The 15,996-nt window shown below is 42.4% G+C and overlaps 1 protein-coding gene across 5 annotated transcripts in view; it reads right to left on the bottom strand.

The window, feature by feature from the left end:
• Positions 1 to 400: 400 nt before the first annotated feature.
• smap1 (small ArfGAP 1) overlaps positions 401 to 15,996 on the bottom strand; it is a 190,508-nt gene continuing 174,912 nt past the window's right edge. For 4 of the 5 annotated variants that reach the window (XM_049600392.1, XM_049600394.1, XM_049600395.1 and 1 more), the window contains 3 exons: positions 9,339 to 9,531; positions 4,396 to 4,634; positions 401 to 562 (listed from right to left, as the gene is read on the bottom strand). In XM_049600392.1, coding sequence (XP_049456349.1) covers positions 416 to 562; positions 4,396 to 4,634; positions 9,339 to 9,531 — 579 coding nt within the window. In that variant the 3' untranslated portion in view covers positions 401 to 415. The remainder of the gene's footprint in view (positions 563 to 4,395; positions 4,635 to 9,338; positions 9,532 to 15,996) is intronic. The other variant, XM_049600393.1, reaches the window with a different exon arrangement.

Below are 15,996 nucleotides of genomic sequence, written 5' to 3'. Positions count from 1 at the left end.
GTAGGTATTGAAAGACTATTCACTAACTATCCATTTTGGTAATGATATAATATTACTATAATAGACACTTGGAGTTATTGGTCCAGCAGCTCTCTTTTCTGTCGATTTCTGTCTCTTTCTTCAGACAACAACAACAAAAGGAAATCAAAAAGGAAGAGGGAAGCTGAATAACGGCGGGGAACAACAGCTGCCAGTCTTTCTTTTTTTTCCCACTCCATCCAGTGTGATGTCATCTTGGCTTTTAAAGGAACCATAGTGAAGGTGTGTAGGGTTTGAGGGGAGGCAGTCAAACTACCCCCACTGTGTGTTCTTCATTCTGTGAGGAGATGGGTGGGTCAGGAGCTGTTATGGCTATTTCCTTGCCATATGACTGCCCTCCGTCCCCCCCCCACCTTTCCTCTGGACCCAATTCTTGTCACTTCCACAGCTGAGTGCTGAGGGTCTGGCCGGAAGCTGCCGGTGGAGCCGCAGGCCAGCCAGCCGCAGGGGCCCCTGACTGGGTGAAAGTGGCTGGCGCCGGCCCTCCACCACTCACAGCCATGCCTGACATCTGCTGGGTCATCTGGGGGTGGAAAAGAAGGGAGATAGAGGAGGGAAGTCAGTGTTCGAATTCATCAGAGCTAAAGTAGGCAGCTACTCCCTCCTCCCTGCCTCTGGGAGGTGGGAGTAGCTGACTCCCGGGCCTCGATTCCTCGCTTTTTACCTTCGTCTCTGCTCTTAAAGGCTCAGGGCTTCCCCTGCTCCCTGCCCTCTCCCCACTCTTCTCTCTTCACCTCCCCGCCCCATCCACCTCCTCTGCTCCCCTGCTCGTCCTCCTCCTTCCATTCTGCCTTATCTATTATGAATGTGCTTTGGTGCAGCGCAACTCGCTTATCTGGTCATCCGAGAGCTACGGGTGAGTGTGTGTGTGTGTGGTTATGAATGTGTGTCGCCCAAGCCCGGACATACGTGCATCCAAGTGCTCGTTCATCAACTCACCATTCCATTACATCTTCCTGCACAATACACACACACACATACACCACCTTGAACAGACAAAGCGGGAGGTGGATGACTAGGTGTGTGTGTGTGTGTGTGTGTGTGTGTGTGTGTGTGTGTGTGTGTGTGTGTCTGTATGTGTGTTGGTGGTGATTTATGATCTCTCATTAACCTCCCAAGATGTCAAAATGCTGACAACAGTTTGGAGCTCCGAGTGCAACTACACACATATACCGTATGAAAAGGAGTGGCTTTAGGTGTGTGTGTTCAAGCAGCAGGTAAGAGACTAATGAAGGGAAGCTCTTGGACAGATGTGTTGACAGGCCTCCCAGTATTGATCCAGCATAGATACAGCAGAAGTCCTGATGTCAACATGTTTGGGCAAATTAAATTATTTTAACATGAATCATATCTGTTATTAAATCAGAAATCAATGTGGTCATTTTGATTATGCAATACAGTGTCGCCACCAAGGGTACATGCAGCACGTGCTGTGCACCAGTGCCGGAAGGGGGCACCAAAACGGGCCAACAGGATTTCATCGATCACAATTTTACGTATTGCATTAAGTTTTCCAGTTAAGGTCCTCTCAGACACAGCACAGTTTGAGCCCCACTGCCGATGGTTTCAGTGAACACAGCACATGCAAAATTACCATTGGATTCATGGCACATGGATTTCATGCCTATGTTGGTAAATCAGAATCATACTAAACTGAATGGCTCGTGCCCACTACTTGCAATCATCATGCCAAACTGCAATGCTCCCATTTCTCTATACCATTAAATATGTTTGCTGAGAGGTGTATCATGGAGAAGGTGGTGAAGTTATACACACAAATAAAGGTCCTGAAACTCCAGTGTCAGACCATCAGTGAGCATCTGTGAATGTGATAGCAGTCGATAAGCCATTAATTACTCTTGTCAAAGTTCAAACATGTCAGTTTTCCAGCAAGGTTAATCTTAACACCTGCTTGGAGGTGGACCAGAATCTATTATATACTCTGTTAATACTCATAACACTTAAACACAGTTAAAATACAATAATAATAATAAGAAGAAGAAGAAGAAGAAGAAGAAGAAGAATATAATGAAAATAACAATAACAATAATTTTGACAGGCAGATTCAATAAAAACAATGAAAACCAAAACTGTTACATTTTGATATGGTCACTCTCATAAACTCCACAGTAAGCTGGACTGGGACACATATCTTAATTATGACAATAATTGATGGGGATAAAAGGCCAAGGATGAAATAAGTGCATGCATTAGTAAATTATTCAAATTAACATGTTTAAATATTGTCCATTAAAGCCTTTTTAATGAATGCAGTTTTAATATTCTATGCATTTAGTTAAAAGATGTGTCTACATTTTATAAGACAGTTTGGCCCTCATCACTTTGTATATACACATGGTCTGAGGCAGGTCTAAATTCGTTCGCAAATTACGAAAAATATTAGGCAAGAAAAAATGTTTGTAAGCACGGTTTATGCACTCTTCGTAAATGAGACCCAATGTTTTTTCACTTACTAACTTCTAACTTCTAGCTAAGAAAACCCCCGTGCAATGTACAAAAAATAAAATGTCACTGAGCAAATGTTGCCTCAATTAGTTTCAAGTCAACTAAAAAATGGACCACTGTGTTTAACTAAATATCTTTAAATGTTACAGTTATGGCTAAAAATGACAACAGAAATAAACAAGTTTGCTGTTTTCATATCCCAGCAATCGAAAACAATCAGACAACAAGTGAGTATTTCTGTTAGCGCAAAGTCACAATGATTCAGTCTATTCATTTCTCAGTTTTGCCATTTTGAAGGATTGAAGAATGAAGTGCACAGATGCAACCTCAGACAGTTTACCTGCAGCTGAAGGATCAGAAATTAATTAGTATACAAGTTACAGTGCAAACTGTGTAAGATCTGATTTCATTCCTCTCTTGATGGTGACCAACAGACTACTTACATATCCACTTAGCTTTAACCCACCTCAGCTGATGTTTTTATTAACAGTGTCATAGTTGCATTTGGGCTTAATGATAAATGTCTTCTTTAATCAAATCATTAATTGGCAGCACAGCTTCACTCTAAGCCCTCTGAGGCAAATGTGTGATATCAGGCTATATAAATAAAATTAACTTGACCTTGAAAGCTTACTCTGTAAAGATTAGTGAGTTTGGTTTGTAAACTGGGATGAATTGAAGTTTCTGAAACTTGCAGAATCAGACTGCAAAGAAACAGCTAAATCTCATCTGTAAATGATCTGTCTCCAATTGTGATCAGATCCAGCTAAATAAAGCTCATTTAGCAACTTCGCTTACCTTTCCACCAGGTGTAAATGTGGCATATGAGACAGTTAATGAATGTCAAACAAGGACAGAACAGATTGACTCGCTGTAACTAAAACACAGCTGGTTTACTCTGTAAATACACTCAGCTAGTACAGTCTGTTAACTCTGTTTGTTGCAGCTGAGAGTCAAACAAGGAATAACTGAGGTGGGAAATACAGAGCCAGCCTTCACTCCTGGGCTTTGTTCGTTTCAAATCAATCACAGACATCAGATGTGTCATATCTGAGCTGGGCAACACTGACTGCAGCAGATTAGATTTTAACTAGAGGACAGATTTCTGCTCCATTGTGTATACCAGTCCACTCCTGCTGGCTATGGTCAAATGTTTAATTACTGGCTATCAAACTGCAGACCTGGACATGATCAGGAATAATAATAGACTTAATCACAGGATCAAAGAAAATTCCTTCCCATTTTTTTTTATAATAAGACAATATTTTACCCCACCCTGTCATGTGTCACTCTCAGCTAGTTATAGGTTTTTAAATCTCTTAAAGGTTTTAAAAACTGTCACAGCTCCCCCTGTATCAAAGAATCCCTCCAAATGTTATGTACTCTCTAATCATTTCATGGTACTGGGCTGGATTTAGAGGCTAGACTAGGGACAAGAAAAAAAGACTTCAAGAAATTCAAGAAAAATCCATTATATTTCATACAATAACCTTGGTTATAAAACAGATTGAGTAGTTGATTAAAGCTTCTCTTCATGGGCTTTTAGAGAGGCTGAAGGGGTGAGGTCATTACTGCACTGGGCTTTGCAAAAAATTAAGGAGCAGGACACTGTGTAAGACCATATATTAACTATTAGGACCAGGTTAATGGAACTCTTTGACATGTGCTGTGGAGGAAAAAGATGCTATATTTATGACATTTTTATCCAGGTTAGTGAAAATACAGTAAACATGTAAGTGTGCATCATAAAAGATTAATGTGCAGAGAAACTGGAGTGGGATTATGGTCAACTAAATCATAAAATGAGTTCATTACTACCATAAAATGAATTAAGTACCACCACTCTGAGTGTGTCTTAGTTGGATGATATACAATGTATATGTCTGTTACCTGGCTCATATTCCACTGTCCTTGCTGCTGTCCTTGCTGCATGCTATACATGTTCTGTCCTTGGTTGGCTGGCATCACGCCCTGCTGCTGCATGCCCATGTAGCCGCCGTTAGGCAGCGCCATTCCAGACATCATGGCCCCTCCGCCCATCATGGTGGTTGGTGGGACAGGTCCGCCCAACCCTGGAGCAAAACCCTGCGGAGTGAACGGCATCTGAGGCTGGCCCACGTACATTCCTGCTGGAGCAAAAAACAGGCACACAGAGTTCTTCATGTGAACTTGCCTACTGCTGAGAATATTTTCAACTAAACATAAGAGAGAACAGAGCTGTGCTTAAGTAAATAAACAGATTTCCAGAATCAAGTTTTGCTTTGATTTACTAGGAAATGTATGAAAATGATTAATTTAAGGAGTAAATAGCTACTCCTTAAAATCCAAATATAAGAAATCCTGAGGATACATCAAAGTTAAAATGTTCATTACTCTTTAAAACACCCAGTATTGCCACTACAACCAAGACAAGGAGGTCATGTCTTTGTTTGTTGGTTTGTCTGTCTGTTTGTCATCAAAAGTATGCAAAAACTACTGGCCAGATGTTTCTAAAAGCTGGTGGAAGGGTGTAGCATGGGTCAAGGTAAAACTGATCAGAATCAAGGATCTGATGGTCTTAAAATGACCCACCTGCCAAATAGCAGCAAAAATTCTTTGATGTTTGGGTGTGTTATAAAGTTATAATCCTTAATAATGTCATTATAACACAACCCAGTTTTATACCATTTATGGTCTGCATCCTTTTTTTAGTGGTGAAGTCCACCATTTTTGCAAGGTTCAAGTTTGGGGATTCATAGAACCCTATGCAGCATGTGGTTAAACCTTAATGTTAGATTTTTATCTTATTAATAGAAGTCTCACGGTTTACTTTTCACTCTCCTAATGCAAACGCAACAGCTACTTCACATTAAAAGCATTCACCTGGTATGAGGGTGGCTTTTATTGTGAAGCAGCTATGATAGACACAATGCATTTGGCTCCAATGTTACCCTCTGATGGGTCATATTAAGAATCTTTGTTGTTTACATGCACTTCTAAAATGGACAGTTCCAGTCCTTGATTATGACTGGCCGATGCCATGTTTTGAAGCCCACTGAAATACTGCATAAACACACAGCTGTGACCAAGTTACAATTTCAGTATTGTTGCACCAATCAGTTACCTGTTGTCATATGGAACGCAGAGCTTAAGAGAGCAACCACCAACTAAAGCACAAATCATTTATCATCCACCAGGACGGTCAGGCAATGATACACAACGCTGTCATTCAATAACTGCAGAAAAAAAAACACAAAATGCCACTAAAGAAACAAAGAGAACCTAGGAGGATTCATGTTTGAGCAGTCTTTATTGCTACCCCAATCCATCAGCCTTTTATCCCCACCCAAAGTGGATAAACTACATCAAGTATCAATGGTAAGTTAACAGTATGACTTTAGCTAACTTGCGTGTTTTTATTTGTAGCCTATTATGCTCAATTATGTTGTGAACTGCTAGCGATATTGTTGTTGTTTCAGTGTAGCTTGGTTACTCAGCATGTAACCAGGCTACAGTGTAACCAATATCGCTGGTGAGTTTCAACAGCTCCCAGAGAGTGAGCATAATAATTGCTGATGGTAGATATATATGTGTTTATATTGCTACTGGAACATGATTATTTCTTTTTCTTTCTCTTTACATTAGGTATACCAGAGCCGTAGAGGGTGAACTTATTGGCTTCACGTTGCCACAGATTTCTAAAGTAGCTGGTACTCCACACTGTGTCTGTAGTGCTTGACAACCATTCTGCTAAAATTTGCTGACGAACTACATTGGTGGGAGGAGGAAAGATTATTTGCTACCAGTAAATTACTGCATTTCAGTCAGGAACACTTAAGTCAAAGAAAACTTTATTTCCATTTGCAGTATTATATTTGGTGGTATGGCTCTGTTCTGGGGCCCCTCTGCCTTTCCTTGGGCCTATACAGAAAGCCTCTTCCACGTGCCTACATGGAAAGCATAAGGCGGAGAGAGCACACCTGTCTGCCCTTCCACGTGCAAATGAAGAAAGCCTGAGACAGAGAGGCAAACCTTCCTGCCCTTCCATGCGCCTACATGGAAAGCAGCAGCAAAGAACCCCCCAGGAACAGAACAGAGCAGCATCAATGACAAACAGAAATGACACTGATAGGTCAGACACAGCATGAAAAGGAGGAGCTGGGGTGGAAGCGGGTTGCAAAGTGGCTTACAGAGGAAGCAGCAACAGTAGACAGGCCAGAGCAGTTGAAGTAGGGCACTCTGAATGAAATTTGTCAATTGGTTGCATAGAAAGGAATCATGTGATGTATGTATGTAAGTATGACTATGACTATCTATGACTCCCTTTCATCAATCAGCTGCTCCATCGTTGACTGGCTGTTGAGATCAACTGATGTAGCTAGGATGCGAGCTGAGCTTGACACTGTGTCCGGCCTGAACTAACACTATGCTCAATTTTTTGTTGCTGTGTGTTTATTTGATGAAATGTTGCCAATTATATGAGGTAACTGTTTTCTAAAAGCAAAAAGCCACAAGGCCGGGGTTTACAGTAATTTTGGAACCAAGGGGGTTTTAGACAAGGTGTGAAGTTAGGTGCCTAACAAGTGCTTTATTCAAGCAGAACTTAAAAAACATCCAAGACGAAAATCTTAACAATTGTAACGGCTTTTTGTAAGTCACCGCTAACATTAATGTGAACATTAAAACATAACACCAAGCAAATTGTAAGTTTGCTCCACAGAGCCCATTTCCACACACCAAATGTCAGTGTCATTTTTAATTTCTTTTTTTATTTAATTGCTATCACGTCTCAAAGTTTTTGAAATCCTCAGATTCAATGTGGAAATCCATAAAGGATACATGGACTGTCTGTAACTTTTGACATTTTCATCATTTTGTTAGCTGCACTCAGAGCCACATCCATCCTGTTACAATACACACACACACACACACACACACAGGATGGAAGTCAGTGATTTGAGGCATTAGCCAGGCGAGCTTCTCTTGGCTTTGATCTCCATCAGCATCTATTTGGATTCAGAGAGGACAATAAAGCAGCAGAAAACCCTTCATCCTGATTTCCATTCCTAATCCTCTTTACGTCAGTGTAATCATGCAGCCATATAATCAATATGCACATTTGCCTGCTGCCTACTGTCCACCATTCAGAAAATATGTACCACTAATACTTTCCCATACACTCCCAACATGCTCAGGTTGATGTATGTGCACTTATGAACACCCACCCACATAAACACACATCAACAGTCTTGGCACTTGTCTTTACACATAATAACTGTGAGATGAGTGTGAATCTGCAGACACTTCTCTATTTTTACTGCTGCAGTGGGACTCCAGTAAGTGGAGCTGCCTGCTTTTCAGCACACTGACCTTTCATCTGCCTTCACTCTCCTCCATTTTTATGATGCAGCTTTCCTCTGATGTATGTGTGAAAGTGTATAGGTGTGTGTCTCTGTGTGTGTACAAACACCTACATCTGAGTGTACACTCTTGTGCTTATATTACTGCGTGTGCCCCCCCTTTGAGACACTGTGTGTGTATATAGTGTTTGTTTACATTCTACATAAACGACACATTTAAGTGGTTTGACCTGTCAGTCCTTGAACTCAAATAAGTGGTAGCTGTTGCAAATCTTCCCCTCGGCAACTGCCATTTATTACAACATAAAAATAGCATGTATTCCCCATAACTGGCTTACCAACTTGAGGGGCAAGATCCCCCCCAAGGTGTCACAAGGTAAACCTAAGGTGATTCCAGGGATAGGAAAGAAGAACATATTGTATATCTGCTGTACAAAGTTGTTTGTCTCAGATTTTTCTCTATTCTTTACCTTTCTAAAAAACTTTAACTATCCAGGATTGTGAATAATGGCCAGTTCCACCAATTCAATGCTATAAAAGTGGTTAATTAAATTCACCTGAGAAGGAAAAATCATTCTTTGGTTATACTCCTAACAACTCATATAATGAAACGTCTGACAGCAGGGTTCACTCAGCAGCTTTACAGCTCCCTGAGAGGAACTGCTCACTGGGGAGCTCCCCCAAGAACTACATACCTTCAATGGCTTTTTTTCTGTTTGATTTGCACCGCCAGTTGGAATGTCAAAGTGACACATTATATCCAGACAATGGTTGGTATAGCAATGTCACTTTTGCTTTGATAAGTCAAAATTGCACATTGATGAAGAACTTCAGAACTGAAGAAGCATCTTGGATGAGAGGTGAAACATCTTCAAGAAACTCAAGCAAGTCTAGTTGCCAAGGATATAGCACTTAGGATTTTCCCTTAGCTCTGTTTTGGTTTGCACCAACTGCTGAGGGAAATATCTGGCTCCTCAGCTGCTAAATGCTCTACTTAGTGATTATCTTTTTCTGTCTGTTGACTGGTGCAGACAATTTACAGCGATTGGTATATTGGAACGTTTTTTTTTTTGCACAAAATAGTTGCCTGCCGCTGGACACAAGCTTGATGGGAGGTGTGAGAGGGAAGCAAAATAGTAACTGTGTTGTAAAATCTAAATAAAAAAAAAACTGCCAGTGTTCAATAGGTAAGAGGATTCCTGGCGAGGAGGTGGGACACTGTAGCTGTAAACTGCAGTTTGATCGCCTCGGTTGAACAGCTGAGATGCCAACAGTAGACATTATTTTTGCAAACACATACCCATAAGCCTTTGCACATTAGGGTTATTTCCTGTAGTTGAATGGATTAAAGGAGCATATGCTTAGGAGTTGAAATAAACTGCTGCTAGTTTGATGTGAACAAATTTTAGTCCCTGAACATAAATATGTTGGATGTAGGATGTACGGACGACAAAGGGTTAATAAAAATGCTGCGTGTGTGTGTGTGTGTGTTACCTTGTCCTGGAACAGGCTGCTGCTGGCTCTGCGGCTGACTGGCCACTGAGCTGCTGGCGTACAGAGACAGGATGGAGTCTTTAGATAAAAGCTTCTTCTCCTCCGCCTTCGTGGTGGTAGTGGTGGAGGTAGAGGAGGAGGCAGAGGAGGAGGTGGAGGGGTCCGCCTGTGGAGGTGCTGTACTGGAACCAGACTGTCAGGGAGACAGAAGGGGGAGGGGATGAAGAGAAATGGCATGAAATATGTATAGTTGGTCACCTAATGCACACATACACAGGATAATACAGTGCAGAGTTGTATATGCCAATAATACGGCTGGGTAATTTTCTGATACTAGTAACAATAACATATATCACGCACATATTTGGCACTGATACCAAAACATTTTTTTAAATACCTTTCAATTATTTTTTAAATCCCCTGGAAAATGAAATAAAGATAAAGTGCGGAGCACTAATTTCAGGAGAGAAGCAGTCCACTTGACAAGGCTTATATTACAGACAGGTGGTTCTGCCTATTTTTTTCCATCATATAGTATATTTTATCATATGTTATTTAGATGTATTGTTTTTCCACCCACTTCCAGTTTAATTTGATGTTGATGAGGGCTGAAGGATATGGGAAAGTAATCTCGTTGTGAGTTTTTTAGACCAATTGTAATTGAGATTCAGTATGCAACTTTTTCATGTTACACAAGCAATAAATCATTCTGTAGTATGACCATCACAACACTGGATACAATCAACATACGATCAGCTCTTTCATGTCAGCCAGGCCTATGTGTTATGATTAATGAGGTGAACTGATGCATGAATTGATATGAATAACTCATTTATTTAGCTACTGAATTGTAAAAAAACTTCAATCACAGTAGAATATTGTAATTTGTAACCTTAACTTTATGATTTATATATAATCTAAAAAAAGAACAAAAAATCACTGCAGTACAAAGGGCCAAGAATGAGCATTAATGTATGAAAAATAAATATGAATCTTACTGATCTCCAGTCAGTTACAGCAGTATAACAAATCACACAAACGCATACTGACTATGGCTCTAAAATATTTAGATAACTCGAAGCGTGGTTGTAAACATGTTGTTGACATGTTGTAACGTCTTCAGCTTCCAGGCTGTGGTCGGGAAGCACAGGAAAGATTTTGTTTTGCCTCCAGGGCCAACGCTGATGCTCACTTTGGGGTTAACCCCCTTCACTTCACCCAGCAGCTGGGAAGCAAAACACGGGAACTTTACGTGGGTCTCGAGGATCTGCAGTGTTTATTTGTAGCCCAGCTGAAACCTACACTATTCATTTACTACCAGTGGCGTGCACAGACTTTTTGAAGGGCAGGGGCGAAAAGAAAAAAAGGGCACATACAGCGCATTCTCGCCACTGAAGAGGGCACTAAGTTTTGCGTGTTTTTGAGGGCACTTTAGACATGTTTATATGTTATACAAATGGCACATTATATAGCCTTAAAACAGACTAACTAGGCAGACTAATCAAATTAGTTTGTAGTTAGGATCAGCATCCACGAGAACTGTGTAGATTCAACGTTGGACTGTGAAGAACACACAGAGACATGGATGTATGAAAGAAATAAATCCCTGGGGGGTCTGGGGGTCCTCCCCCAGAACATTTTCAATTAAGTTGATGCCATTTCCTGTATTCTAGTGCATTTTAACACCATATTAGCACCAGATAATCCAAACTGGTTCTGTGAGATATAGTTCTGGCTCAATATAGATCAAAAAAGGGCACAACATAAAAGTCATTGCAACAGTAATGTTCCATAGTATTTCTTGGTCCTAATAGTCTTCTGGAGTTTAGTGTGTTTTCTTCACCCAAGAAGGCAGTTTAGTGTGTTTTGCCAACCAGGATGGCACTTTAGCACGCGTTTTGGCTCCAAAGAGGGCACTTTAGCACGTGTTTTGGCTCCAAAGAGGACACTTTAACGTGCGTTTTGGCTCCCAGGAGGGCACTTTAGCACGCGTTTTGGCTCCAAAGAGGACACTTTAGCGTACGTTTTGGCTCCCAGGAGGGCACTTTAGCACGCGTTTTGGCTCCAAAGAGGACACTTTAGCGTGCGTTTTGGCTCCCAGGAGGGCACTTTAGCGTGTGTTTTGGCTTCCAGGAGGGCACTTTAGCACGTGTTTTGGCTCCAAAGAGGCCACTTTAGCACGCGTTTTGGCTCCAAAGAGGACACTTTAGCGTGCGTTTTGGCTCCCAGGAGGGCACTTGAGCGTATGTTTTGGCTCCCAGGAGGGCACTTTAGCACGCGTTTTGGCTCCAAAGAGGACACTTTAGCATGCGTTTTGGCTCCCAGGAGGGCACTTTAGCGTATGTTTTGGCTCCCAGGAGGGCACTTTAGCATATGTTTTGGCTCCAAAGAGGGTACTTTAGCGTGCGTTTTGGCTCCCAGGAAGGCACTTTAGCGTGTGTTTTGGCTCCAAAGAGGGTACTTTAGCGTGCGTTTTGGCTTCCAGGAGGGCACTTTAGCGTGTGTTTTGGCTCCAAAGAGGGTACTTTAGCGTGTGTTTTGGCTCCCAGGAGGGCACTTCAGCGTATGTTTTGGCTTCCAGGAGGGCACTTTAGCGCGCGTTTTGGCTTCCAGGAGGGCACTTTAGCGCACGTTTTGGCTCCAAAGAGGGCACTTTAGCATGTGTTTTGGCTTCCAGGAGGGCACTTTAGCGCGCGTTTTGGCTCCCAGGAGGGCACTTTAGCAAGCGTTTTGGCTTCCAGGAGGGCACTTTAGCGCACGTTCTGGCTGCCAAGAGGACGCTTTAGCGCGTGTTTTGGCTCCCAAGAGGGCACTTTAGCGAGCCTTTTTCAACAACTGGGCCCATGGCCCAAAGCCCATGAGGCCAGGTTTTGTAGTCCCTCTGTTCAGTTAGATTGTGTAGCCTCGAATTTTTTTTTTTTTTTTTTTTTTATGCCAGCTTTTGAGATTTGAGTTTTGTGTTTTATTATATCACGATGTTGGCTTGAATGGGCTTCATCGTTCAGCCCCACAGTTGATCCTGTTTCCTCTGGATACGAAGTCAACCATTTTTTCATGTTTACATCTTTTCTTGATAAATTCAGCTTGACGTATACATCAGTATAAAAACAGAGTAGTCATATTCACCACTGCTGCTCTAAGTTTCACTACTCAACAGAAATGCTGTTGTTACTATGCAGTGTTAAACTGCTAGAAACTTTGAATGGGAATCAGCATATGTGTGCAGAATCTGCTGGCAACAGGACAAGACATAGTATCAGAGGCATTCTGGTTTCCCTCTGTAGTCCAAGTCAGGTGAACAGTCCTTGTGGAGAGGTCTAACATTTTGGCCAAAATGCAATCTTAGAATCCACCAGCTTTTATCTGACGATGATTTATATTTATATTAGCTTTTTTCTTTTTTCTTTTTTTTTAAATTGCATTCTTATGCAAATATGCCTGAATATCTGCTTGCTACACCAGATCTCCTGAAACATTCCACCCAGAGGTTTTGTAATTGTCAGACTGATAGCTGATGGATTTAATTCCTATATTCTGGTAGGGTTTTAATGTAAAAGATCTACAAGAACAGTTTCATTGGTGGCAGCTACAGAAAGGACAGCAAAGTAAAACAACTGAAAGTAACTGGTGAGTAGTATAAGGGGACCAGCTTTGCGCGTGCATGTGAAATGCGCGTGCACGTGAGACGTGCGTGCGTGCGTGCACGTGAACCCCTACACCCGCCCCTCCCCCACCCCCCCCCCCCCCCCCCTTCCGGTTCTCCCCCCCCCCCCCCCACACCGTCATATGAAATCCAGCTCTCATTGGTTAAACATAGCGCCTCCTTCTGGGGGGCTGGTTTCCAATGAAACCCTAACTATTGGCTAATCAAAAGCCCCTCCCGTCATACGAAATCCTGCTCTCATTGGTTAAACATAGCGCCTCCTTCTGGGGGGCTGGTTTCCAATGAAACCCTAACTATTGGCTAATCAAAAGCCCCTCCTTGCGCCCCTGCACCGGAAAAAATGTCGACAGGTGTTGATTCGTCACCTCGCCGGAAAGTAGCGACAAGTGTTGATTCAACACTTCACCTAGCCCAGACCACTGCGCATGGCGCGGGATGTCCGAGATCAGAGGAATTAAGAATGCACGGATGTTTTTACAACGACCCCTGCTGTGCAGCATCTGTTCGGTGTAATAAATGTTCAGACATGTCCGGCAAAACACGAGAAGAAAGTACAGTAGCCAATCATACAGCAAGGCTAGACCAACAACCAATCAGGGTTTCATGATGTGTGTGTTTGTTTTATTGTTTTACCCAAATGTATAAAAATCCCAGTGAAACAAGCAGAGGATCTTTTTTAAAAAAGTCTAGGTTGCGTGAAACACAGCGGACCCTTTTCTACAGCTTTTACTGCGGACAATGGCCTCATTAACGGTAAGCGTGCCTAAACTATATTGGATAACATTGCTCTCTAGATACTTAATTTTTCTCAGAAAAACATTCTAAAAACAACAACTACAAAAAAAAAAAAAGTATTTCTCATTAGGTACAGCTGCTGACGATTCGGAGTTGAAAACCGTGCCCCTGCACCCGCTGCAGCAGCCGTAAGTTAACATATCATTTCAGTAGTGTGCGTGCTTGTGTGTGATTACTTATTTTCATTATTACTGTTATTAAATTCTAAATCTAACGAATGTATTTTCGTTTTAAATCTTGATCTAATGAATGTATTTTATTATTATTATTTTAAAGAGTGTGTTACTAAGCTAAATAAATGGTATTACTTTCCAGCTGCAGCACAAAGACGCTCACTTTCGTTGAAAAGGCGCAGAACAGACCCTCCAGCCTCTGCTGCTGCTAGAGATTTTATACCGTAAGACTGTTTTATTTTTATATTTTATTTATCATTAATGGGGGAATGCTTGCGGCATCATTGCAAACATCTGTTTTACCTCCTCTTTCTCCACAGTGCACAGCGCAGGCCACTGAGACCCCTCAATCAGTTTTCTAGCGGGTTTAACACGTAAGACACAATGTTTTAACGCTACTTTATATGAATATTATGTTAATATGTGTCGGATACAGAATACTGCTAACATATCGTTTTGTTTGTTTTTTGTTTTTTTTCCATAACAGTGCCTGGGCGATTCACCAGGACTACCCGGCTGAAAATTTCCAGAGGGTTACACCGTCAGGACAAGGATTTCTCACGTAAGACACGTCGTTATTTAATAATAATAATAATAATACTAATAATAATAATAATAGCAGCCTAATAATGATAATAATATTAATAATAATGATAACGTTAATGTTGTATTTTTTTTAATAAACAGTGCTCAACCGCCTGAGCTGACGGCCACGCAAGAAACAAGCGCCGCTAGCTGCGTTACTGGTTGTCAGGGATTATCTGCGGGTGAAGCGGGAGCGCACTAGGATCGGGCGGTGTAGAATCGGCTCCAACGGCTGTTGAGGAGTGCTTCAACGGCACATTCGAGGAGGTCGGGGAGTCTGTGAACTCGTTTCCTAACGGTCGAGAGGAAGTCGGCGGAACAGCGGACGCCCAGCAGCGTGAGAGGGCATCGATCAGTGAGGAACACGGGCCATCTCCTCCTCCTCCTCCTCCTCCGCACCGGCGGCTATTTAACGTGGGAATATCTACAGAGGCTTTGTGGAGTCAGCAGGAGTCGCTCTCCCCACCACAGAACACCAGCCTACAGCATCAGCACGAAGTAAGCAAAGATCTATTTTCTACGAGTACACCTGTGAAGGCTGGCGTTGCTGATACTGGTGCTGCTTCTGCTCCCAGCGGAGAGGTGTGTGTGGGGAATCTCCCCACAATCCCCACATTATTAAGAGGTGCTGACTATATTCCAGATTTTGATGATCTGTTAGACAGTACTGGTGATTACAGACACAGTAACTTACCCGACTTACTGACATTATCACCTATACCCGCTTCATATCCTCCCCCTCCCAGTGTTTTTGCTGACGTTGTTGTTGAAAACGGTGAGGAGGAGAGCATAGCATTTATTGATGCACATCCAGGCCAGGCCTCCAGCCCGCCTCAGCCTATCCCTTTTCCCCTGCCTCCTCCAGTAGGTGTTGTTGTTGATGTTGATGAGAGTGTAGTGTTTGTTGATGCGTATCCAAGCCATCCCTCCAGCCCTCCCCGGCCTATCCCTCACCCCCTGTCTCATCCAGTAGGTGTAGGTGTAGTTGTTGATGCTGATGTTGAGAGTGTATTGAGCCATACGTCCCCGCCCTCCACCCAGCAGCCGCCTACCCCTCCTCAGCCTATTACCGACCCTGTCTCACCCTCTGATTCTCCCACCCCAGTGGCTGTTCTAGCAGAGAGAACGCATTGCTCAAAACCAGGTGCAGGCATCAGGCTAGGCTAATCAGGCGCGAACAGCGTCAGAAAAGATTTGCCGAGACGCGATACCTCCTCCTGGCAAGCGAGCAGCGAAACCTGATTAGGAGCACTAAAACTAACGAGCGACGCTACAGAGCCCTTAATACACAGGTACATTTGCTTAAACAGAGCGTCGGCACCTTAATTGAATTACAGCACACAATCACAACATCAATAAATAACTTAGTAGACGCACTGTATAGAAAAACAGGAGCACATTGTTAAGTAAACGTAGATAATGGCACCACCGAGGAAAATGT

Source organism: Epinephelus fuscoguttatus, linkage group LG16, assembly GCF_011397635.1.
Source record: "Epinephelus fuscoguttatus linkage group LG16, E.fuscoguttatus.final_Chr_v1".
NCBI classification, from domain to species: Eukaryota; Metazoa; Chordata; class Actinopteri; order Perciformes; family Serranidae; genus Epinephelus; species Epinephelus fuscoguttatus.
This window is presented reverse-complemented; position numbering and strand designations above follow the sequence as displayed.